The sequence below is a fragment of the Thunnus albacares genome, chromosome 19 (genome assembly GCF_914725855.1).
Source record: "Thunnus albacares chromosome 19, fThuAlb1.1, whole genome shotgun sequence".
Taxonomy (NCBI): Eukaryota; Metazoa; Chordata; class Actinopteri; order Scombriformes; family Scombridae; genus Thunnus; species Thunnus albacares.
In genome coordinates this window covers 30,274,446-30,301,945 of record NC_058124.1, presented here as the reverse complement: position 1 = coordinate 30,301,945, position 27,500 = coordinate 30,274,446, and the positions used below count along the sequence as shown (strand labels likewise).

Sequence of the window (27,500 nt, the reverse complement as noted above, 5' to 3'; positions counted from 1 at the left end):
ACAGTCTCAGCACTGTGTTTATCTCATTATTAGACTCAACTGGCTTCTCTCAGTGTGTAAATAATCCCACTCACTGTCTGAACCACACCCTCCACCTTGTTCTGAGTTACGGCATCGAAATTGAACATTTAATAATTTTTCCACAAAATCCTATTTTATCAGATCATTACTCAATAACTTTTGAATTCCTGTTACTGGATTACACACCATTAGACAAAAATGTCCTCACTAGATGTCTCTCTGATAGTGTTGTAGATAAATTTAAGGAAGCAGTTCCATCAGTACTGAATTCACTGCCATGTCTCAATACTACAGAGGACTCTTATGTTAACTTTAGTTCCTCCCAAACTGATAATCTTGTTGATAGAGCTGCAGGCTCATTACCAATAACACTCGACTCCATCGCCCCCTTAAAAAGGAAGATAATAAAACATAAGAGGTTAGCTCCATGGTTTAACTCCCAAACCCACAAATTAAAACAAAAATCGCAAAAACTTGAAAGGATTTGGCATTCCACCAAAGTAGAAGAGTCTCACTTAGTCTGGCAAGATAGTGTTAAAACATATAGGAAGGCCCTCTGTAATGCCAGAGCCGCCTATTACTCAGCATTAATAGAAGAGAATAAAAACAGCCCTAGGTTCCTTTTCAGCACTTTGGCTGACAAAGAGTCATAACTCTATTGATCCATGTATTCCTATAGCTCTCAGTAGTAATGACGTCATGACATCCTCATGGTAACCATTCCCTATTTTAACTCCCAGTGAAGACCTTTCTCTCTGATATTCCACTATGAATCATGCAACTCATCATACTCAAAAGCTGACATCACATTTAAAGTCCTCCCCATTCACCACGATTATTGGCGGCCTTTGGGGTTCACTGGAAGGGGGCCTACTACTTCGCTGTAAGGCTCATTTTTGGCTGCAAAAGTAGCCCCAAGTTGTTTGGCTCATTGTCTGACTTTCTCATCCCCTCTCTTCCTTTTTTGCCCCTAGCTCGTGGTCTAACCAATCCATTTTCTGTCTTGTCCGAGTTTGGTTTTTCCTTGTCGGAAGACAAGAGTTCCTTGGCATAACTCTCGACACCATCCTGCTTCAGGCTTATTACCGCTCCAGAAACCTAATCACATTCATCTCCTCTGCAACTTCTCCTCACCGCCCACTGCACAAAACGACAGCTGCTCTCCCTCCTTGGCCTCTTTAACTTACCCATGCACATCATTTCTCAAGGCCATTCTTTAATTTCTCACCTGTTTTCACTTGCATTATCTGCACCTTCACATGACACAAACCCTCCATCACCCAGATTATTAGTTTATCCCAAAAAGCCATCATCAATAGCCTCATCCATAGCAATCTCTCTACCTACTGAACAGCCTGAAATTCCTTTCACTCCTTTGACAATATGTTCAACCTACATTTTCCTCCTATTGATGTAACCACGCTAATTACTTTCTTCTCCCACCCCCATCTGTCACTGCCAATTAAAATACCCACTATCAAAGTGTACGTAAGTGGAATAAGCTGCCTACAGGTTCCCCCTGTTCTCAGATGTATGTCACTTTGGATAAAAGCGTCTGCTAAATGAAATTGTAAATTATAAATTGTTACTCATGAAAGGCCTTAAATGCCAATCCCTCACCATCTCCCATTGACCTCTGACCTCCTCTCCCTCTGCATCAACACGTTCGGGACACATATCTCAGCATCTGGCTTGCATATTGGAATCCATGTTTCTGCTGGCTTTCTTCGGTTTCCTTCAGCGCTCTGAATTTACCTCCTCATGTATCAAATGAAATCCAGGTCGCCACCCTTGCGTGTCCAACCTACACGTTAAGTAAACAAAACAAAGTGGCAATCCAGTTCCTGTACTCTATTTCAAACTAGATTCATATCTAAGTCCTATTAAGTCTCTAGAACGTTTCATTCAAATCCAAAAATCTCAAAATGTTTCCCCATTTGACCCTCTTCCCATCACAGACTCTCATCATGTCCAGACTCTTTCCCAATTTGTTTTCCTGTCATTCCTTCTGTATTGGAGCAGCCACGTCAGCCTCCAGCCAAGGAGTCCCAGATCACCTAATCAAAGTCATGGGTCGTTGGTCCTCCCAAGCTTACCAATCATACATTCACTCCAACCTGCAAGATCCATACAATTCTCAATTTATCACTGAATTCCTCGGAAGGTTTTTGTGGGTCCGCTGAGCCCGGGATGAAGCCTTTCCCACACCGCCACCATTCTTCTTGCTTCATATTCATCCAGTAATCACAGTGTCCCAAGTTCATGATCATTAAACCATCATTTGCATTTCATTCAGGTTGTGGTCCTTGCTCATGAATGTATTAAGGACATTGGTCACATGCTGTTAATATTTTGGTAAAATGTTAACATGTTTTTAACATGTTGTTACCTTTAACTGAGTTTATTTTAAGAACTTCCTTCTCATAATCTCTTTGTGTTTCTCATGAAGTATTGCCCAACCAGTTCTGCATACCAGGCATAGCACACACATACACACACACACACACACACACACACAGTATATATTTCTTGACATTTCCTGGTAGTCAGTTTAAAGTCAGACAGGTTGAGTTGCTTCCCCAGAACAAAATCTGCAGTGATCTGATCTAAACCCAGTTTACAGTATATAACACCCATAGTCAGTATCAATTAAATGTGAAGCAAATACAAACCCTGTCCATTTAATACAATTTATTAGTTTTTGGACAAAACCCAAGAAGCTAATTCATTTGAAAAACAGAATATCTGACTAATTAAACTATAATGATGGGTCCATATTTAAGAACAAACTGCAACTAAACTCAGCACAGCCCATTCTTTTATTTTTTAATATTTGGTATGCCCACCATTATTTCTGATGCCAAACTCAATCCTCCTGAGCAGGGACGATACCAGTCTTGAACAAATCTGTGGAGATGTTCTGTCATTCTTCATAGATTATTCTTTTCAGCTGCTCTTTGCTGGAGGGGTTTTGTTGCTCTTCCTCTTTAAAATTCTCTAAATGTGTTCTGTTGGATTCAGGTCAGAGGTCAAACTCAGCCAGGTCATAGTTTTCACTTTTTTCCCTTTAATTGATTTTTGCAGTGTGTTTTGGATCATTGTCATGTTGGAAAATTCCTCTCTTGCCAACTTTTAGAGACTGTGAGTCATCTTTTCATTCAGTATTTGGGATTACAAACTTGCATTCATAGTGCCACCAATAAACGTCATCGCCCCTACACCTTTTGCACTCATGCAGCCCCACATCAGCACACTCCCACCTCCGTGTTTCACAGTCGGCACTATGCGGTCACTTTGGTAGTCCTGGACAGGTCCACGTCAAACATGCTGGACCCCATCTGATCCAAACTAATTTATTTTGGTTTCATCTGAACAAACAATGCGCCGACAGTATTCATCAGGCTTCTTTTCGTGTTCTTTGGCAAAGTTTAATCTTGCTGTTTTGTGCCATTTTGTGAGCAGTGGTTTTCTCCATGTCCATAGAGGTTGACCTCCTGCAGTGTTCTTCGCACATTCCGAGCAGTCACTGAGACACCAGTTTCCACAGATAATTGTTGTGCCAAGGCAGAAGCTCTTCCCCATCTGCTTTTCAATGCAAGGCTGCATAAATAGTGAATTGTCCATGCTGTCATTTTTTGAGGATGGCCACTGCACCTTCTGTTATTAGTAGTATGGGTCCTCTTGTACCTGCTAACCACTGGTGCAGCTGTGTTTGGGCTTATGTTCAGCAGCCCACTGATGATCTTGTATCTTTACTGAGTTTTACAATCTGGTTTCTTACATGTTCAGGCAGTTTCTCACCATGTGGAGCCATGTTTAAGGTATACTTACTTATCTAACCTGTTTGTTTTTAATTACAAATAAGATTAAATACCCTACACTTCACCTTAAAATACTTCAATTGTGAATCATTTAATATATTACCGATATTGCACAGGGGTGTACTCAGTTTAGTTATATACTGTAAATCTGGTCAGACAGACAGGCAGACAGACAGACAGGCAGACAGACAGGCAGAAAGACAGACAGACAGGCAGACAGACAGACAGGCAGACAGACAGGCAGACAGACAGACAGGCAGACAGACAGGCAGACAGACAGGCAGACAGACAGACAGGCAGACAGACAGGCAGAAAGACAGACAGTGGATCCAGAGGAGGAGGAGGAGGAGGAGGAGGAGGAGGGACTGAGTATAAAAAGCTGCTGCCCTCTTTCAGCTGAGTTCAGAAACTCAAGAAACTGAAGTTTGATCACATTTACAGTCGACCTGCTGAACAACAACATGCTGCGACGGTGAGTTTGTTCTTTTCTTCTCCTGAGAAACATGTTTTATTTCAGTTCACCGGCTTCAGATTAGTTGAATGAAGGAACTAAATTAATTCTACATCAGCCACACATCTATCACTATGTTCGCTGAAATTTCGCAGCAGATGAAATATGAAACTTTGTGAAACTTTATGAAACATTATGACACATGATGAAATGTTATGCGGCTTGTGGAAACATTCTCTGCTCATTGTGACATTATTACTGTAATGAGTGTAATGAGGGAATTACTTGACGTTTCTCTCATGTTTGACTTTGAGCAGTTTGTGTTGTCGAGTTGATGCCACCCAGTGATTATCTGATATTTCTATTGTTGTTTCTAATTAGACTCTACTCTGTGATTTTACTCATGCCAGACCGGTTTTTCAGCTTCTGACATTTGAGTTTTTCTGTCACATAAAGGCTGCAGTTTAAAGTTACATCATTAACACAAAAAAAACAATAACTGAACTTTTCATTGTGACTCAACATTTTCCTGCTGATCTTTGTTTACTTTGAATGGATCCTGGACTCTTACTTTGCTGCTGCTGTCAGTATGAGGACTGTATTAGTCAGCTGTCTCTATGTCTGCTCTGCAGAACAGCAGCTGAAGGACTCCAGTGTTTCAAGGATAAAGCAGCTTTTTCATCCGACACTTGACTCTCAGAATGAACCTAAAGCTTTTCTGTCTCTTTGAGGACCTGAGCTCCGGTTTTGTTTTGCAGCTCGCTTTTCTCTATACGTTGGAAAAGAAGAGATGCTTTGTTTTTTTTCTGAGGAGGAAACACAATCATTTAACCCTTCAAACTGATGACTGGTTTCACCCACCAGTCATTCTACACACCTGACAATCCTCACTTTACATTCTTTCCATTATCATGTAAATCAATGAGGTTCTTCAGGATATGTTCTTTACATTATATTCTTTACTTTACTCCAACTACTTTACTGTAATTTTAACTACTTTACTATAATTTCATTGCTGTAACTACTTTACTATAACTACTTTACTGTAACTACTTTACTGTAATTTTAACTACTTTACTATAATTTCATTGCTGTAACTACTTTACTATAACTACTTTACTGTAACTACTGTACTATAACTACTTTACTGTAACTACTTTACTGTAACTACTTTACTATAACTACTTTACTATAACTACTTTACTGTAACTACTTTAGTGTAATTTTAACTACTTTACTATAATTACTTTACTGTAACTACTGTACTATAACTACTTTACTATAACTACTTTACTGTAACTACTTTACTATAACTACTTTACTGTAACTACTTTACTGTAATTTTAACTACTTTACTATAATTACTTTACTATAACTACTTTACTATAATTACTTTACTGTAACTACTTTACTATAATTACTTTACTATAACTACTTTACTATAACTACTTTACTGTAACTACTTTACTGTAATTTTAACTACTTTACTATAATTACTTTACTATAACTACTTTACTGTAATTTTAACTACTTTTCTATAATTTCTTTGCTGTAACTACTTTACTATAACTACTTTACTGAAATTTTAACTACTTTACTATAACTACTTTACTATAACTACTTTACTGTAACTACTATACTGTAACTACTTAACTGTAACTACTTCACTGTAATTACTTTACTGTAATTACTTTACTGTAACTTTAACTACTTTACTATAATTACTTTATTGTAACTACTTTACTATAACTACTTTACTGTAACTATGTTACTGTAATTTTAACTACTTTACTATAATTACTTTATTGTAACTACTTTACTGTAACTATAATTACTTTACTGTAACTTTAACTACTTTGCTATAATTACTTTACTGTAACTATAACTACTTTACCATAATTACTTTACTGTAACTATTTTACTGTAATTTTAACTACTTTACTATAATTACTTTACTGTAACTACTTTACCGTAACTACTTTACTGTAATTACTTTACTGTAACTTTAACTACTTTACCATAATTACTTTATTGTAACTACTTTACTATAACTACTTTACTGTAACTATTTTACTGTAATTTTAACTACTTTACTGTAACTACTTTAACGTAACTACTTCACTGTAATTACTTTACTGTAACTTTAACTACTTTACTATAACTACTTTATTATAACTACTTTGCTGTAACTTTAACTACTTTATTATAACTACTTTATTATAACTACTTTGCTACAACTACTTTATTGTAATTTTAACTACTTTACTATAATTACTTTACTATAACTACTTTACTGGAATTTTAACTACTTTACTATAATTACTTTACTATAACTACTTTACTGTAATTTTAACTACTTTACTATAATTACTTTACTATAACTACTTTACTGTAATTTTAACTACTTTTCTATAATTTCTTTGCTGTAACTACTTTACTATAACTACTTTACTATAACTACTTAACTATAACTACTTTACTGTAATTTTAACTACTTTACTATAACTACTTTACTATAACTACTTTACTATAACTACTTTACTGTAATTACTTTACTGTAACTTTAACTACTTTACTATAATTACTTTATTGTAACTACTTTACTGTAACTATGTTACTGTAATTTTAACTACTTTACTATAATTACTTTATTGTAACTACTTTACTGTAACTATGTTATTGTAATTTTAACTACTTTACTATAATTACTTTATTGTAACTACTTTACTGTAACTATAATTACTTTACTGTAACTTTAACTACTTTGCTATAATTACTTTACTGTAACTATTTTACTGTAACTACTTTACTGTAATTTTAACTACTTTACTATAATTACTTTACTGTAACTACTTTACCGTAACTACTTTACTGTAATTACTTTACTGTAACTTTAACTACTTTACTATAATTACTTTATTGTAACTACTTTACTATAACTACTTTACTGTAACTATTTTACTGTAATTTTAACTACTTTACTATAACTACTTTACTGTAACTACTTTACTGTAATTTTAACTACTTTACTGTAACTACTTTACCGTAACTACTTCACTGTAATTACTTTACTGTAACTTTAACTACTTTACTATAACTACTTTATTATAACTACTTTGCTGTAACTTTAACTACTTTATTATAACTACTTTATTATAACTACTTTGCTACAACTACTTTATTGTAATTTTAACTACTTTACTATAATTACTTTACTGTAACTACTTCACTGTAACTACTTTACTATAACTACTTCACTGTAACTACTTTACTGTAACTACTTCACTGTAACTACTTCACTCTAACTACTTTACTGTAACTACTTTACTGTAACTACTTTACTGTAACTGCTTTACTGCAACTACTTCACTGTAACTACTTCACTGTAACTACTTTACTGTAACTACTTCACTGTAACTACTTTACTATAACTACTTCACTGTAACTACTTTACTGCAACTACTTCACTGTAACTACTTCACTGTAACTACTTTACTATAACTACTTCACTGTAACTACTTTACTGCAACTACTTCACTGTAACTACTTCACTGTAACTACTTCACTGTAACTACTTCACTATAACTACTTCACTGTAAGTACTTTACTATAACTACTTCACTGTAACTACTTCACTGTAACTACTTTACTGTAACTACTTCACTGTAACTACTTTACTATAACTACTTCACTGTAACTACTTTACTGCAACTACTTCACTGTAACTACTTCACTTTAACTACTTTACTATAACTACTTCACTGTAACTACTTTACTGCAACTACTTCACCGTAACTACTTCACTGTAACTACTTCACTGTAACTACTTCACTATAACTACTTCACTGTAAGTACTTTACTATAACTACTTCACTGTAACTACTTCACTGTAACTACTTTACTGTAACTACTTCACTGTAACTACTTCACTGTAACTACTTTACTATAACTACTTCACTGTAACTACTTTGCTGTAAATATGTCACTGTAACTACTTCACTGTAACTACTTTACTGTAACTACTACACTGTAACTACTTTACTATAACTACTTCACTGTAACTACTTTACTGTAACTACTTTACTGTAAATATGTCACTGTAACTACTTCACTGTAACTACTTTACTGTACCTACTTCACTGTAACTACTTCACTGTAACTACTTTACTATAACTACTTCACTGTAACTACTTCACTGTAGCTACTTCACTGTAAGTACTTTACTATAACTACTTCACTGTAACTACTTCACTATAACTACTTCACTGTAACTACTTTACTATAACTACTTCACTGTAACTACTTTACTGTAACTACTTCACTGTAAATACTTCACTGTAACTACTTTACTATAACTACTTCACTGTAACTACTTTACTGTTACTACTTCACTGTAAGTACTTTACTATAACTACTTAACTGTAACTACTTCACTGTAACTGCTTTACTGCAACTACTTCACTGTAACTACTTCACTGTAACTACTTTACTGTAACTACTTCACTGTAACTACTTTACTATAACTACTTCACTGTAACTACTTTACTGCAACTTCTTCACTGTAACTACTTTACTGTAACTACTTCACTGTAACTACTTTACTATAACTACTTCACTGTAACTACTTTACTGTAACTACTTCACTGTAACTACTTTACTATAACTACTTTACTGTAACTACTTCACTGTAAATACTTTACTATAACTACTTCACTGTAACTACTTCACTATAACTACTTCACTGTAACTACTTTACTGTAACTACTTCACTGTAACTACTTCACTGTAACTACTTCACTGTAAATACTTCACTGTAACTACTTTATTATAACTACTTCACTGCAACTACTTCACTGTAACTACTTTACTGTTAACTACTTTACTGTAACTACTTCACTGTAACTACTTCACTGCAACTACTTCACTGTAACTACTTTACTGTAACTACTTCACTGTAACTACTTCACTGTAACTACTTTACTATAACTACTTCACTGCAACTACTTCACTGCAATTACTTCACTGTAACTACTTCACTGTAACTACTTTACTATAACTACTTCACTGCAACTACTTCACTGCAACTACTTCACTGTAAATACTTCACTGTAACTACTTTATTGTAACTACTTCACTGTAACTACTTTACTATAACTACTTTACTGTAACTACTTCACTGTAAATACTTTACTATAACTACTTCACTGTAACTACTTCACTATAACTACTTCACTGTAACTACTTTACTGTAACTACTTCACTGTAACTACTTCACTGTAACTACTTCACTGTAAATACTTCACTGTAACTACTTTATTATAACTACTTCACTGCAACTACTTCACTGTAACTACTTTACTGTTAACTACTTTACTGTAACTACTTCACTGTAACTACTTCACTGTAACTACTTCACTGTAAATACTTCACTGTAACTACTTTATTATAACTACTTCACTGCAACTACTTCACTGTAACTACTTTACTGTTAACTACTTTACTGTAACTACTTCACTGTAACTACTTCACTGCAACTACTTCACTGTAACTACTTTACTGTAACTACTTCACTGTAACTACTTCACTGTAACTACTTTACTATAACTACTTCACTGCAACTACTTCACTGCAATTACTTCACTGTAACTACTTCACTGTAACTACTTTACTATAACTACTTCACTGCAACTACTTCACTGCAACTACTTCACTGCAACTACTTCACTGTAACTACTTTACTGTAACTACTTCACTGTAACTACTTTACTATAACTACTTTACTGTAACTACTTCACTGTAAATACTTTACTATAACTACTTCACTGTAACTACTTCACTATAACTACTTCACTGTAACTACTTTACTGTAACTACTTCACTGTAACTACTTCACTGTAACTACTTCACTGTAAATACTTCACTGTAACTACTTTATTATAACTACTTCACTGCAACTACTTCACTGTAACTACTTTACTGTTAACTACTTTACTGTAACTACTTCACTGTAACTACTTCACTGCAACTACTTCACTGTAACTACTTTACTGTAACTACTTCACTGTAACTACTTCACTGTAACTACTTTACTATAACTACTTCACTGCAACTACTTCACTGCAATTACTTCACTGTAACTACTTCACTGTAACTACTTTACTATAACTACTTCACTGCAACTACTTCACTGCAACTACTTCACTGTAAATACTTCACTGTAACTACTTTATTATAACTACTTTACTATAACTACTTCACTGTAACTTCTTCACTGCAACTACTTCACTGTAATTACTTTACTGTAACTACTTCACTGTAACTACTATAACTACTTCACTGTATTTACTTCACTATAACTACTTCACTGTAAGTACTTTACTATAACTACTTCACTGTAACTACTTCACTATAACTACTTCACTGTAACTACTTTACTGTAACTACTTCACTGTAACTACTTTACCGTAAGTACTTCACTGTAACTACTTTATTGTAACTACTTCACTGCAACTACTTCACTGTAGCTACTTCACTGTAAATACTTCACTGTAACTACTTTATTATAACTACTTCACTGCAACTACTTCACTGTAAATACTTCACTGTAACTACTTTATTATAACTACTTCACTGCAACTACTTCACTGTAACTACTTCACTGTAACTACTTTACTATAACTACTTCACTGCAACTACTTCACTGTAAATACTTCACTGTAACTACTTTATTATAACTACTTCACTGTAACTATTTCACTGTAACTACTTCACTGTAACTGCTTTACTGTAAGTGCTTTACTGCAACTTTGACTTCTTTACTGCAACTACTTTACTGTCCATTAAATGAGGCTGTCTTTGTTGTCTACATGAATATTTAGTTGTTTATTCATCTTGTTCATTTATTTTATGGCATGATATTTATCTTTGTGTTTGTGTGTGTGTGTGTGTGTGTGTGTGTGTGTGTGTGTGTGTGTGTGTGTGTGTGTGTGTGGTTATGTGTGTGTATGTGCGTATGTGTGTTACAGGTGTGTCATCTTGCTCTTCGCTCTTGCTGCTGTTTCTCTGACAGCTCCAGTTCCTGGTAAGCTGAAATCATTACGGATTAATAATCAATATTACTCATTTTATTCATGTTTAATAGTAACTTTATGATGATTAATGCTTCACTTTATTGACAAACATCTTAACTGTTTTCTTTAACTGTTTAAATCAGTTATAGAGGATTCATATAAAGGATCAAATTATTATCTATTCACAATGATTATTCATCAATCAGTAATTAATTATTGTCTTTACTAATAAATTTATTAACTTATAGGTTTGCTCTCACAGGTTAGGGTTAGGGTAACTCTCAGTCTATAATATTAATATAAAACACATAAGATTATAAATTATTACTTTTTTCACTTTAGACTTTGTGACAAATATTGTTCATCATTATTTTTAATTACATAATTATATTGGTTTTAAATATACTTTTTAATCAATTATATATTTTAATTATTTTGATTGATAAATACATTTATGTCTTTATTAGTATTTGTACAAATTAATAATGCAATTTATATTTAATTTAATTTAATTTAATCCATAACATGTACAAGTTATTATTAAACACTACAACTCTTGATAATAATGTATTCTTTTTTTTAAGGATTGTTTATCACTTTTAAGGGTTTAAACTGTTATTGATCACATTATAAATGTTAAAGATATTCTAAATCACTTTAGCCATAGCAGCTCACTTTATGATGTTATATTAGCTTTAAATATTGATACAGTTATGAAGGTTTATACAAATAATTATATTACAAATAAATGTGACTCACTTCATTAACATCCATATTAATCAATAATAGTAGTAATAGATTATATACATGCTATAGATAAAATGATAGATGATGAAGATAAAAATAAAGATTTCTCTGTCTGTCTTGTGTTTCTTGCAGAGAGCCCATCAGATGACGGTAAATGTCAATTTTTAATTTAATTGATCAGTTTTTGACTCAGTCTAAATCAGATGCATCATCTGAATGGGTTGTTCTGATAGGTTCAGGCTTTGACCTTTGACCTTGTAGAGACACCACACCTCCTGATGACATCAGAACCAGAGGACCAATTTAAACCTCCTGAATCCACACAGAGCAGAACAGACATCAGAATGTTTTAGTCACAGACTGATTAACTCTGCTGAGAAAATTAATCTGTTCCTTAAAATGATCTGACGTTAGAAACTGTTAATTTAAACTTCATTCACTTCAGTTTGTCACATACTAAATGTATGGTTTATCCAATGTTTGTTTCTCCAATTTCAGAGAGAAGTGCAGCACTGCTGGCTCACCTCAATGGTAAGAGTCAATTTATGGTAGATCAGAGTCAGTTCTTACGGCATGCTGTCTGACCATATTGGAAATTAAATGTGTTTATAGTCGTTCACAGCTTCAGTCAAAGGCAGAATGAAAAACTGACAGTCATAGAGGGGGCCTAGAGGGGGCCTATAACCCTAACCCATGTCTGCCTATCAGAGAAAGGACCTCCAGGTCTTTCTGATGTCTTTCAAAAATATAACTTTATATTTATATGATACTTATGAAGAACTGCAGCATCAGAAAAAAAACTATATATTGCATGTATCTAGGTTTATGTGATATAAAAATATTGTTTAAAATATTTCTAAACTATATTACACCAGTGACCTTGTTTTTCATTTCATTGTGGGGTGTGAATTGTGTTATAAGATTATCAGTTTAGATCTCTGGTGGAGTGTGACTGCAGCTGTATGCTATCTTTGAGGTAACCTGTGTCATTATGTTCTAGAGAACAGGGGACTCATGTCATTACACACAGTAAAAGTATGGAGCTTTTTTCTGTTATGTGCATCAACACACAAATTGCATGTTAAATACAGACTGGTTCCTTCAGTAAGTAGCCTTTTAAATACAGACTGGTTTCTTCAGTAAGTAGCATTTTAAATACAGACTGGTTCCTTCAGTAAGTAGCATTTTAAATACAGACTGGCTCCTTCAGTAAGTAGCCTTTTAAATACAGACTGGTTCCTTCAGTAAGTAGCATTTTAAATACAGACTGGTTTCTTCAGTAAGTAGCATTTTAAATACAGACTGGCTCCTTCAGTAAGTAGCCTGTTAAATACAGACTGGTTTCTTCAGTAAGTAGCCTTTTAAATACAGACTGGTTTCTTCAGTAAGTAACCTTTTAAATACAGTCTGGTTTCTTCAGTAAGTAGCCTTTTAAATACAGACTGGTTCCTTCAGTAAGTACCCTTTTAAATACAGACTGGTTTCTTCAGTAAGTAACCTTTTAAATACAGACTGGTTCCTTCAGTAAGTACCCTTTTAAATACAGACTGGTTTCTTCAGTAAGTAACCTTTTAAATACAGACTGGTTCCTTCAGTAAGTAACCTTTTAAATACAGACTGGTTTCTTCAGTAAGTAACCTTTTAAATACAGACTGGTTTCTTCAGTAAGTAGCCTGTTAAATACAGACTGGTTCCTTCAGTAAGTAACCTTTTAAATACAGACTGGTTTCTTCAGTAAGTAACCTTTTAAATACAGACTGGTTTCTTCAGTAAGTAACCTTTTAAATACAGACTGGTTTCTTCAGTAAGTAGCCTGTTAAATACAGTCTGGTTTCTTCAGTAAGTAGCCTTTTAAATACAGACTGGTTTCTTCAGTAAGTAGCCTGTTAAATACAGTCTGGTTTCTTCAGTAAGTAGCCTGTTAAATACAGACTGGTTCCTTCAGTAAGTAACCTTTTAAATACAGACTGGTCTCTTCAGTAAGTAGCCTGTTAAATACAGACTGGTTCCTTCAGTAAGTAGCATTTTAAATACAGACTGGTACCTTCAGTAAGTAGCCTTTTAAATACAGACTGGTTCCTTCAGTAAGTACCCTTTTAAATACAGTCTGGTTTCTTCAGTAAGTAACCTTTTAAATACAGACTGGTCTCTTCAGTAAGTAGCCTGTTAAATACAGACTGGTTCCTTCAGTAAGTAGCCTTTTAAATACAGAGTGGTTTCTTCAGTAAGTAGCCTGTTAAATACAGTCTGGTTTCTTCAGTAAGTAGCCTGTTAAATACAGACTGGTTCCTTCAGTAAGTAACCGTTTAAATACAGTCTGGTCTCTTCAGTAAGTAGCCTGTTAAATACAGACTGGTTCCTTCAGTAAGTAGCCTTTTAAATACAGACTGGTACCTTCAGTAAGTAGCCTTTTAAATACAGACTGGTTCCTTCAGTAAGTACCCTTTTAAATACAGACTGGTTTCTTCAGTAAGTAACCTTTTAAATACAGACTGGTTCCTTCAGTAACTAACCTTTTAAATACAGTCTGGTTTCTTCAGTAAGTAGCCTTTTAAATACAGACTGGTTTCTTCAGTAAGTAGCCTTTTAAATACAGTCTGGTTTCTTCAGTAAGTAGCCTGTTAAATACAGACTGGTTCCTTCAGTAAGTAGCATTTTAAATACAGACTGGTACCTTCAGTAAGTAGCCTTTTAAATACAGACTGGTTCCTTCAGTAAGTACCCTTTTAAATACAGTCTGGTTTCTTCAGTAAGTAACCTTTTAAATACAGACTGGTCTCTTCAGTAAGTAGCCTGTTAAATACAGACTGGTTCCTTCAGTAAGTAGCCTGTTAAATACAGTCTGGTTTCTTCAGTAAGTAGCCTGTTAAATACAGACTGGTTCCTTCAGTAAGTAATCTTTTAAATACAGACTGGTTCCTTCAGTAAGTAACCTTTTAAATACAGACTGGTTCCTTCAGTAAGTAGCCTGTTAAATACAGTCTGGTTTCTAACCTTTTAAATACAGACTGGTTTCTTCAGTAAGTAGCCTTTTAAATACAGACTGGTTCCTTCAGTAAGTAGCCTTTTAAATACAGACTGGTTCCTTCAGTAAGTAGCCTTTTAAATACAGACTGGTTTCTTCAGTAAGTAGCCTGTTAAATACAGACTGGTTTCTAACCTTTTAAATACAGACTGGTTTCTTCAGTAAGTAGCCTGTTAAATACAGACTGGTTTCTAACCTTTTAAATACAGACTGGTTCCTTCAGTAAGTAGCCTGTTAAATACAGACTGGTTCCTTCAGTAAGTACCCTTTTAAATACAGACTGGTTTCTTCAGTAAGTAACCTTTTAAATACAGACTGGTTCCTTCAGTAAGTAGCCTGTTAAATACAGACTGGTTCCTTCAGTAAGTAACCTTTTAAATACAGACTGGTTTCTTCAGTAAGTAACCTTTTAAATACAGACTGGTTCCTTCAGTAAGTAGCATTTTAAATACAGTCTGGTTTCTAACCTTTTAAATACAGACTGGTTTCTTCAGTAAGTAGCCTTTTAAATACAGACTGGTACCTTCAGTAAGTAGCCTTTTAAATACAGACTGGTTCCTTCAGTAAGTACCCTTTTAAATACAGTCTGATTTCTTCAGTAAGTAACCTTTTAAATGCAGTCTGGTTTCTTCAGTAAGTAACCTTTTAAATACAGTCTGGTTCCTTCAGTAAGTACCCTGTTAAATAGCTTCTCTACAGTCTCAAAGCCTCCCTGAGGCTTCAAACGATTCACACAATGGAGTGTGAATAAACCACCTGAGTGAGTTAAAATCACTTCTTCAGCTTGCAGGGGCACTGATCAGTCTGAGCTTTAACACTCACATACCTGCCAGTCCCCTGCTGAACAAAATTAAAATAAATTTACCAGAGGGCTTTAGACGTGACTTTAGCATGATTTAAATCCATCAAGGGTGCGGCAAAATGTCCCCTGTTGGCTTGGCATTCTCCTGTTTGATAGGTACACACACACACGCACACACTCACTCCCACACACACACACACACACACACACACACACACACAAGGCTCAGTTGTATCATTGTTGATTTTGGTTTTTGTTAATTTTGTAGAAGAACCAACAGGTGAACCTGTGACACCACCACCAGGTAACTACAAACACTGTGTATATAATGGGTACAAACTACACACACTGTATTCAACCTGTATACACACCACATACACTGTATACACACTACACACACTGTATACACACTACACACACTGTATACACACTACGCACATTGTATACACACTACGCACACTGTATACACACTGCACACACTGTATACACACTACACACATTGTATTCAACCTGTATACACACTACACACACTGTATTCAACCTGTATACACACTACACACACTGTATTCAACCTGTATACACACTACACACACTGTATTCAACCTGTATACACACTACACACACTGTATTCAACCTGTATACACACCACATACACTGTATACACACTGCACACACTGTATACACACTACACACACTGTATACACACTACGCACACTGTATACACACTGCACACACTGTATACACACTACACACACTGTATACACACTACACACACTGTATACACACTACACACACTGTATTCAACCTGTATACACACTACACACACTGTATATACACTACATACTGTATACACACTACACACACTGTATACACACTACACACTGTATACACACTACACACACTGTATACACTCTACACACACTGTATACACACTACACACACTGTACACACACTACACACTGTATACACACTACACACACTGTATACACACTACACACTCTATACACACTACACACACTGTATTCAACCTGTATACACACTACACATAACATACACACTCTGTATACACACACTGCATACACACAACACATAGTGTGTACACACTGGATACACACTACACACTGTATACACACAACACATAGTGTATACACACTGTATACACACACTGCATACACACAAAACATAGTGTATACACACCGTATACACACTACACACACTGTATACACACTGTATACACACTGTATACACACAACACTTAGTGTATACACACTGTATACACACTATATACACACAACACATAGTGTGTACACACTGTATACACACTATGCATTTCTTATATTGTATATTAAATATATATGTATTTCTTATATTGTTTTTTCTTTGTTAGCAGCTTCAGATGACAGCGATTTAAAGGATTCAGCTTCACAGAAAACAAACAAAACTGATGGTGAGAATAAAAGTTTCATATATTTCAGTCTTAAGTATCTGTATTTGTACATTAAGCATTTGTACTGAATATTATTTTACATGTGTGTTTCTGTTATTTGTAATAAGTTGTAAGTAACTTTTTCACCCTGACCCTGTTTAGTGCTGTGTATGGTTATCTAAGTATATGCTTGTACATATGAACATACACATATATAACATATCCCCTTTCTTCAATGTGTATGTTTTATTTGTTATTGCTGTTTGTATTTTAATGTAAATAGTGTAGTATATAGTCAATACCTCTACTAATACATCTGACATCATGTATGGGATGTGACTACCAAATCAATTTAACAATATCACATCATTAAACGGGTTTATCTCCACAAGTCCTGAGAGCACTGAAGATAACTTGTCAGTCTGTTCACTTGTCTGTTTGTGATTCAATGTATGTGATGTGATATACAGTATATGACATTATGTATGTCAATCAATCAATCAATCAATCAAGTTTATTTGTCACATACAATCAGTCAGGCAGAATAACTGAATGCAATGTCATCAGTTCCCTCTTAATTGTGTAATTAAAATAGATTAAGTCTGTAATGATCAGTAATCATTTAAAAAATAGCAATAATATATGTATATGTGTATGATTGGAGGGGGGGCAGTCTTTGGCAGTGACCTCATTTAGGATCCTAGTGGCCTGAGGGTAGAAGCTCATCCTGAGCCTCTCGGTGATGGCCTGGTGTACCACAGCAGGCAGAAAAGGCCGTTATCTGGATGGTTGGGATCCTTGTTCTTGCAGCGCCTTGTGTAAATGTCCTTTAAGCAAGGCAGAGGACCACCTCTTTTAATTTCAGCTGAACGAACTACTCCTGCAGGGCCTTGCATGTGTCTGAAATTAAGCTCAGACATGTAGAATATTAATACAGGTGTTATGAAGCAGTATTTTCAGACCCTGATTGTTTCTGTGTTCTACATCACGACGAGTTTTTTCTGACGAGTTGATGAAATGCTGACGCTGCACATCGACTCTTTCTGTTTGGTTCTGTGTGCTGATGTGCTTCTGTCTTACAAACTAGGTATTTTAATTGATGTAGACATCAACATTACCAGCATTATCAGTCATCAATGACTGGTTCACTGAAGACAAGAAATCAAATAACTAATAACAGTCCAATATGTTTAATCATCAGATGCTGAGGACGCTGCAGCCAGTACAGAGACTGTTGACAGCGCCATCACTGACGACAACAGGGACTCGAACACTGGTGGTGACTCTGAGGCTGAGACCGACTCCGACTCTGATGTAACCACAGCAGACGAGGATGACAGCCAGGTCGATGACGACAAGGAGGACTCAAACACTGGCGGTGACTCTGAGGCTGAGGCTGATTCTGATATAACCACAGCAGACGAGGATGACAGCCGGGTCGATGACGACAAGGAGGACTCAAACACTGGCGGTGACTCTGAGGCTGAGGCTGACTCTGACTCTGATGTAACCATAGCAAACGAGGACGACAGCCGGGTTGATGATGACAGCATGACTCTGGAGGAGGGGGAGGAGGCAGACAGTGAGGAGGCAATTGGGGGGGAGAGTGAAAAGGAGGAGGGAGATGATGTGATGTCAGAGGAGGTGGAGCCAGCTGAGGGAGAGTCAGAGGTGACCGCAGACAGCAGCAAGGAGAATGACGACAGCATGGTCGCAGACCAAGAGAAGGATGTTGCAGAAGACAGCGACACAAGTGAGACTGACAGTGATAGCAGTGATGTGGACAGTCAGGACAGCATCTCCGACAGTCCGGACCGCACCTCTGACAGTCAGGAAGGCACCTCTGACAGTCAGGAAGGCACCTCCGACAGTCAGGAAGGCACCTCCAACAGTCAAGACAGCAACTCCGACAGTCAGGAAGGCACCTCTGACAGTCAGGAAGGCATCTCCGACAGTAAGGAAAGCAACTCCGACAGTAAGGAAAGCACCTCTGACAGTCAGGACAGCATCTCCGACAGTCCGGACCGCACCTCTGACAGTCAGGAAGGCACCTCTGAGAGTCAGGACAGCATCTCCGACAGTCAGGAAAGCAACTCCGACAGTAAGGAAAGCAACTCCAACAGTCAGGACAGCATCTCCAACAGTAAGGAAGGCACCTCCGACAGTCAGGAAAGCAACTCCGACAGTAAGGAAAGCAACTCCAACAGTCAGGACAGCATCTCCGACAGTCAGGAAAGCAACTCCGACAGTAAGGAAAGCAACTCCAACAGTCAGGACAGCATCTCCGACAGTCAGGAAAGCAACTCCGACAGTAAGGAAAGCAACTCCAACAGTCAGGACAGCATCTCCGACAGTCAGGAAGGCACCTCCGACAGTCAGGAAGGCAACTCCGACAGTCAGGGAGGCACCTCCGACAGTCAGGACAGCAGTGACATGCTGGACTCTGAGATCACTGAGGAGGAGGAGGAGCTGAACCAGGATGACTCTGTGAAACCGGATACTGAAGAACCTGTGGAGTGGAGCTCAGAAACTCTCGACTCCACTGAAGGTAAACTGTGACTGACATACAGGAATATACAGGGATACAGGAAACTCAGACCTCATTTAAAACATTCACAAAACTTCATGAGTTCTTTATTTTTATAAAAAGGAGACCTCAGAAGCCAAAATTTTAAAAAAGTCTTAAAGTATTCAGAAGAAATATGACCCAACAGAAACTTTAGAATTCATTAACATTTTATGCAAGAATTTGAAAAGATTAAGATGTCAAACAGATGAAGTCAAAGGTCAGAGTTAACAAATTAAAGGTCAGGATGACACATGTAGACACCAAAATGAGCTTGAAGACATCGCAGGTCAAGATAAAGATCATGGTATTAATAATGAAAGAATGAAAAATATTGGTCAAGGTCAAAATAAAGAATTCATGGAAAACACAAAGAAGGAAGTGTTATGGTCCAGGTCTGGGACCAAAGCAAATAAAGGAAGCACACATGAGGTATTAACTGAAAGAAAGGAATTTTATTAAACATTAATTTAATTTAACAAATGTAACAAAATGTTGTTTCTAACAAATGAAACTGGCAGGGAAAACATAGACAGGTTAACTAAGATAATGCCAAATAAACTATACAGAAAATCAAAAACCCCAACAAAACACGACATGGTGCCAGAGAAGAGGAAGCCACCAGATAACCAGGGGCAGGTTTTATGCAACCTGGAGACAGTGATCAGCTGCCTCTAATACTTTGATGACCTTCAGCTCCAACCAACCAGGAACCAGCAACACTGAACGACAACACACATAAGTCCAGAGGTCTGTACTAGGAAGCAGGTTTGGGGTTATTGAGGTAACTTCAGGTGTAACTCTGGGTTTTCATTCCTACGACGCTGGTTCGCGTCTTACCAGGGTTCATCACCGTGGCAACTGATGCTAAACAGTTAACCTGCTCTGCATCAACACTCTGACCGCTGACCAATCAGATCACTGGAAATAAATTAGTCATCATTCCTACAGGATCCCGACATGGACAAAAGTCCTGAGTTACAATAAAATGACAAGTAAAAAAGATCAATATATATTTTTGTAGGTCAGTAGAAACATTTTATTGTTCCGTGTTTCTGGTTTTAAAACAGAGCTTCTAACAAACGGAGATCGTTTACGACACTAAACACATAACGATGATTTCAGCTGCATTTTAATAGTTTACGTTGATTTTCTCCCGGAGTGAAGCTGACAGTGAGGATGATTTTACTCTCTGATTCATTGCTGCAGTCAGAATAACATCAGACAACTGCAGATAAACACCAGAGATCAATAATCCTCACTGTTAATTGGCTCCATGATTATAAATCATCAGTCATTAAATACTTTTACACTCTTTGCTTCAGCAGCAGAAACAGTCTGACGTTACTTTAAGTTTGTTATGTGACATATTCAGATGGTTTGTAAACAGTGAAAATACTCCCTCTATACTTCAGTCATATAGAATAATTCCTACATGTATTTTATTTATTTATGATTTCTAGTGTTTGTTGTATGATTACAGGCTCGTTTACATTCATTTGGTTGAATCTGCAGGTTCTTGGTTTCACTGTTTCATCTCATATGAAGAACTTCATTCATGGTTCTGATGAAGTCGCTCGTTATTAACGACCCGCCTCTTTCACATGAACGCGCTCGTTATTAACGACCCGCCTCTTTCACATGAACGCACTCGTTATTAACGACCCGCCTCTTTCACATGAACGTGCTCACTGGTTGATAACAGCTTCATAGTTCTGGTTCTGGACGGTAAATGTTAGACTCAGTGAAGCCAGATAACCAGAAGATCCTGGATATGTTGAACCTGCTTCGTAGTGCAGACCTCTGGCAGAGACCGTGGGGCCGTAACAGAGGGAATAATCATAAAGAAAGTTCATCATTTAGTGAAGGAGTTTAAGTTTATGACTGAAAAATAAAGATAAAGAATTCAAAGACAAAAAATTGTTAAGAGCCCAGCTCAAGGGAAAAAACATAGAGGAGCCAAACACAACTATAGTTGCAAACACAAGGATTTTATTACAAAGTAAAGAAACAATTAACAACAGAACAGGAAAAGGCGGCTTCTACTAACGCTGTTGATGCTGGCTGCAATGTGGGGGAGAAACAGAGTGGGTGGGGTTTGAAAGGCCTTTTAAAGACCAACCAACAGGTTCGAGGAATCAGGGCATGATGGGAGGAGGAGCTCCAGGTTTCCTTGAAAATCCAACAAACACAGCAGAATTTAAAGATAAACAGTTTAGAGGTCAAAGAAAGATCTGAGGACACCATGAAGAACTGAAAGCTCAGGATTAAATCAGGGGTCAGTTTAGTTGAAGAGTCTTCATGAGTCAGACAGAGCAGTAACTCATGACTCGTGACTTGTGATTGGTTTACAGGAACAGGTGGCTCGCTGTGGGCGTGGCCTCAGTTTATTTAATTAATAAGGTTTTTTATTGTTTCTTGTTGCAGCAACACCAGTGGACCAGCCGGATGACTCCATCCCTGCCACCACAGAGGGTAAAGGTCATTCCCCACTGTGACATCACACTGCCTCACAGCCAATCACAGCGCAGATCCACCACAACTTTGACTTGAGATACAGGGTTAAATAGCATTCACGTTTCCTTTACCTGCGTCTTTATTTATACTGCTGAGCGGACGTGGATGATAGTGTTGTTGTCCGCACAGAGCCGGCGCATGACGAAATTTATGTCACCGGCGGACCCTCATGGACTAATTTCAGCTTTAGTCTGTCCGAGAGAGGAAACCAGGAAATAAGAAAGAAATTTAGTAACTGAAAGATGCTGAAGCGTCTGATAACAGCTGATCAGCTGATCAGTCTCGTGATAGAGTTTGTGTCTGGACTTAAATCCGTTATTTAACGGTGACTGTGACCGAATAAATGACGATGAAAGATTAAAATGTGTTTCTCGCTGACAGACAGGCTCTCCTCCTCTGTCTGAAAATTAATATCATCCATAATTAATAATCATTTAATGGAAATTAAAGTTGTTCATCTGTTGATCAGAATGAACTCATCCTGCTGTTCAATCAGTCCAATCAATAACTGAGTAACTGCCAGTAACAGACGTCAGTCCTCTGTGGCGGCCTTCATGATGGGATGTTCCCTCAAAGGCAGTATCACAGCAGTTCAGCTCTCAGTCAGTGCTGGAGGTCTTCATCCACGTCTGTTTGACCTTTGACCTTGTTCTGTCCTGTAAATGAATGAATGAATGATGTGAAACACTTGATTTATTATGAACGGAGGTCAAACTGAGTCTTTTTACGTCTGTTTGCTTCTTCTAGTCATGAATTAGACGCTCGGCCTCTGAAGTGTGGACGCTCAGCAGCTGCAGGTATCTTCACACCGACTCACCTGGAAAAAACAAAAACACTTGTTTTCAATCATGTGGTTTAAATTCAGACCTGCAGATGTTTGTTCAAATATTCAATCAAAGTAAACTTTATTTAAAAACACAAAGATTTATGATTGTTAGTTTGTTACAGGAGTGCACACACAGCAGAGCAGTAAAATAACTTTATAATATCAATATAATATATAATAAATAATATAAATATAATAAAAATGAAATGTGACCAGTCTGTGACTAGAACAGTAAAGTCATTAAGGAGAGACCAGGACCAGGACTTGTGTTTGATGTGTACAAGTCAGTTCACTTCCTGTCGGTGCTTTGGATTCTAAAACACTCGAATGTTCAGGATGGATGGATGTCACGTTTCCCTCACTGGCGTCGCTGCCTCGCATCTAAAGATGCATCCCAAGTCTCTGAAATTGCATCCATGTTTCACTGGCGCAAGGAAACTTGTTGAAATTTGTTTTTAGAGACATGAGACGTCCTCTCCTCTGAAGCGTCACGTGATGCGACGTCTGTTTCTGATGACGGCGACAGCTGATCACAGCTGGATCAGCTGATCACAGCTGGATCAGTCGGCTCTAACAGCTGTAGAAACTTCTGATGGAGTTTGTGTCTGTACACGTGTGCACTGTGTTAATACTAATAAAGGTTCACAGTTATCACTGCAGCAGCTGTTTCCTCTCTGCAGCTGTTTCCTGTTTAACAAACATAAATAAAAACCTGCATTCTGTATTTATACTGTGTCCTGCTCAGACGCACAGGAACCATTTCTACTCACAGAATGCGTTTATACTATTTATTGATTATTTGTATTTGTATTTTTGATAATCCTGATAGTGAATTCATCATTCAATAACCCAGAATATGATCATTTCTTCTGAACACTGGAAAATATGTATTTGGTTAAATGTTTCAGGGAAAATGGAAATGATGTAACTCATATCAAACTCGACGTTCAGGAAGTTTCAGCCTCACATGTGACTGAATGTAAATGACGATAAATGTGTAAAATATAAATGTGTTTAACTGTTATTATGGATCAAATTAAAGTCAGGAAGAGTCTGTCTGTCAGCAAGAAACAGTTTAATGGAGGAAATAACATCATGAAAAGAAAAATCTTTCATATAAATGAAGAAAGTTGTTTATGGTTCTTTTGCTGATCAGACCGACAATTAACAGAAAACAAATAAAACATAAAAGTTGGGAGTGATAAACTTAAATTTAATCTGTAATCTGTCTCCACTTCGGTGTGACACTGCAGTGATGTATCAGATCAGTCTGATCAGCTGCAGCGTCCAATCAATAACTGATATCCAATAAGGGGGCGTGTCGGCCGGTAAAAGACTTCCTGTGAGGCTGCTCTCGTGTTTCCTCCTTCGCTCCTCGGAGCAGAATAAGAGACTTGGGACGCTCGTCAAAATGGCGCATCAGGAACAACTTCTGGTTCACGCGAGGAGCGAGGAGACATAAATTAAGAGACTTGAGACGCAGCCTAAGTCCCTCCCACCAAGGATGCAGGAGAAGCCATGCGAGGAGAGAGGTCTGCATTACGAAGCAGGTTCAACACATCCAGGATCTTCTGGTTATCTGGCTTCACTGAGTCTAACATTTACCGTCCAGAACCAGAACTATGAAGCTGTTACCAACCAGCTCAGTCAACTCTGGTTTAACAGCTACGAGCGCGTTCATGTGAAAGAGTTAATAACGAGTGACGTCATCAGAACCATGAGTGAAGTTCTTCATATGAGATGAAACAGTGAAACCAAGAACCTGCAGATTCAACCAAATGAAATGTAAACGAGCCTGTAATCATACAACAAACACTAGAAATCATAAATAAATCAAATACATGTAGGAATTATTCTATATGACTGAAGTATAGAGGGAGTATTTTCACTGTTTACAAACCATCTGAATATGTCACATAACAAACTTAAAGTAACGTCAGACTGTTTCTGCTGCTGAAGCAAAGAGTGTAAAAGTATTTAATGACTGATGATTTATAATCATGGAGCCAATTAACAGTGAGGATTATTGATCTCTGGTGTTTATCTGCAGTTGTCTGATGTTATTCTGACTGCAGCCATGAATCAGAGAGTAAAATCATCCTCACTGTCAGCTTCACTCCGGGAGAAAATCAACGTAAACTATTAAAATGCAGCTGAAATCATCGTTATGTGTTTAGTGTCGTAAACGATCTCCGTTTGTTAGAAGCTCTGTTTTAAAACCAGAAACATGGAAAAATAAAATGTTTCTACTGACCTACAAAAATATATATTGATCTTTTTTAAAAGTCACTTTATTGTAACTCAGGACTTTTGTCCATGTCGGGATCCTGTAGGAATGATGACTCTTTATTTCCAGTGATCTGATTGGTCAGTGGTCGGGGTGGTTAATTGTTCGGCATCAGTTACCATGGTGATGAAGCCAGAGTTACACCTGAAGTTACCTCAATAACCCCAAACCTGCTTCAGTACAGACCTCTGGTCTCCTGTGTCCACGTCTCTGCTTCCTGTATTGATCGTAAATCGTGATCTGCAGAAGAAGTTATGATTCAGAGAAACAAATCAATCCTCTGTGTTTGTGTTTTTGTGTTTCAGAGAAAGTCCACAGCCTCCACAGTGGAACACAGTCGCCATGACAACAACGACAACAACAACAACAACAAGCTAAACTGCAACTAAACCTCGACCTTCAGCTTCCTGATTGTTTCTGATTGGTGGTGTCTCTTTTCAAAGGTGTCTTCTCTCTCCTGTAAACTGTCTGTCTGCCTTCACACGTCTAATGTCTGTGTTCACATGTTCACATGTTCACATGTACACATGTACACATGTACATACACTCTACACACAGGTACTGCTAATAAAGTTTAAACTGTCAGAGCCGACTCACTATGTTTCTGTTTATCAATTATTGTTCCGTAATATTGATGACATCATTTACATCAGTTTAGGTTCCAACTGGTTCCTCCACAGAACACTGGAGAACCTTGAAGAACCAAACTGATCCAGACTCGGTTTAACCCTTTAATGGTCTTCTGATTGATCAGCTATGGTCTGCAGACCAAAGCAAATTCCCAGGATGCACTGCGGTGTTCAGAAACACACCTGCTCAGGTGACTTTGTTCCAGGAGGCTGGCGACAGAAGAATCTCCCTTTGTTTCCTGTTTTGATGAATAATGAAATGTTTGATTTCGTTTTAGATGTTTTCTGAATAAATTTCACGCAGCCTGAATATCACCATACTGTACATATATGTATATATAGGTACATATACATACGTATATATGTGTATATATGTACAAAGTTTACTGATGATTCACTGTTGTCAGGAGGACATATTAATATTATTCTGTTGTATATTTGTTAATATGATTATATCAGTATAATTGATTGGGTGATATTGACAATAGTTAATTTTTTGTACAGATGTAACAGAAGTAGTCAGTGTGGTTTAGGATGCTGTTTATGTCCTTGTCGGTGTTACTATGTTGACTGTTTTGTGTCGTTAGATTGTTTAATCTATTATAATTATTATTCTTTATTTATTTTTTTGCTTTTTGTCTAAATGTTTGTTAGCTTAGACGAGATGCATCTCAATGGGTTTATCCTCTTATTACAGAACCGCAGCAGGTTCACAGAAAACCATGAAAAGATCCGTTATAGAAGAATCATCAGCAAAATCCACTCAAAGTATCAAAAAGTAAAAGTACTCGTGATACAGAAATACGTGAGTGAGTGTTAGAGTTATAAATGTTATTTCATCATTATTATGTTCAGTGTGTGGTCAGCTGGTCCATGTGCAGATCATTTTAACTACTTTATACACTGATGATCATTTGAACTACTTTATACACTGATGATCATTTTAACTACTTTATACACTGATGATCATTTTAACTACTTTATATACTGATGATCATTTTAACTACTTTATACACTGATGATCATTTTAACTACTTTATACACTGATGATCATTTAACTACTTTATACACTGATGATCATTTAACTACTTTATATACTGATGATCATTTAACTACTTTATATACTGATGATCATTTAACTACTTTATACACTGATGATCATTTAACTACTTTATACACTGATGATCATTTAACTACTTTATACACTGATGATCATTTTAACTACTTTATACACTGATGATCATTTAACTACTTTATACACTGATGATCATTTAACTACTTTATACACTGATGATCATTTTAACTACTTTAT

At 36.6% G+C, this 27,500-nt stretch overlaps 1 protein-coding gene across 1 annotated transcript; it reads left to right on the top strand.

Annotated features, from left to right (window-relative positions):
• Positions 1-4,233: 4,233 nt before the first annotated feature.
• On the top strand, positions 4,234-26,144 carry LOC122969246 (clumping factor A-like). The gene is made up of 10 exons (XM_044334785.1): positions 4,234-4,314; positions 11,319-11,374; positions 12,243-12,260; positions 12,609-12,641; positions 16,206-16,241; positions 17,325-17,384; positions 18,565-19,911; positions 22,357-22,410; positions 23,194-23,243; positions 25,865-26,144. The coding sequence occupies exons 1-9, from the start codon at positions 4,304-4,306 to the stop codon at positions 23,202-23,204; spliced, it is 1,626 nt and encodes a 541-aa protein (XP_044190720.1). The 5' UTR covers positions 4,234-4,303; the 3' UTR covers positions 23,205-23,243; positions 25,865-26,144.
• Positions 26,145-27,500: the final 1,356 nt, after the last annotated feature.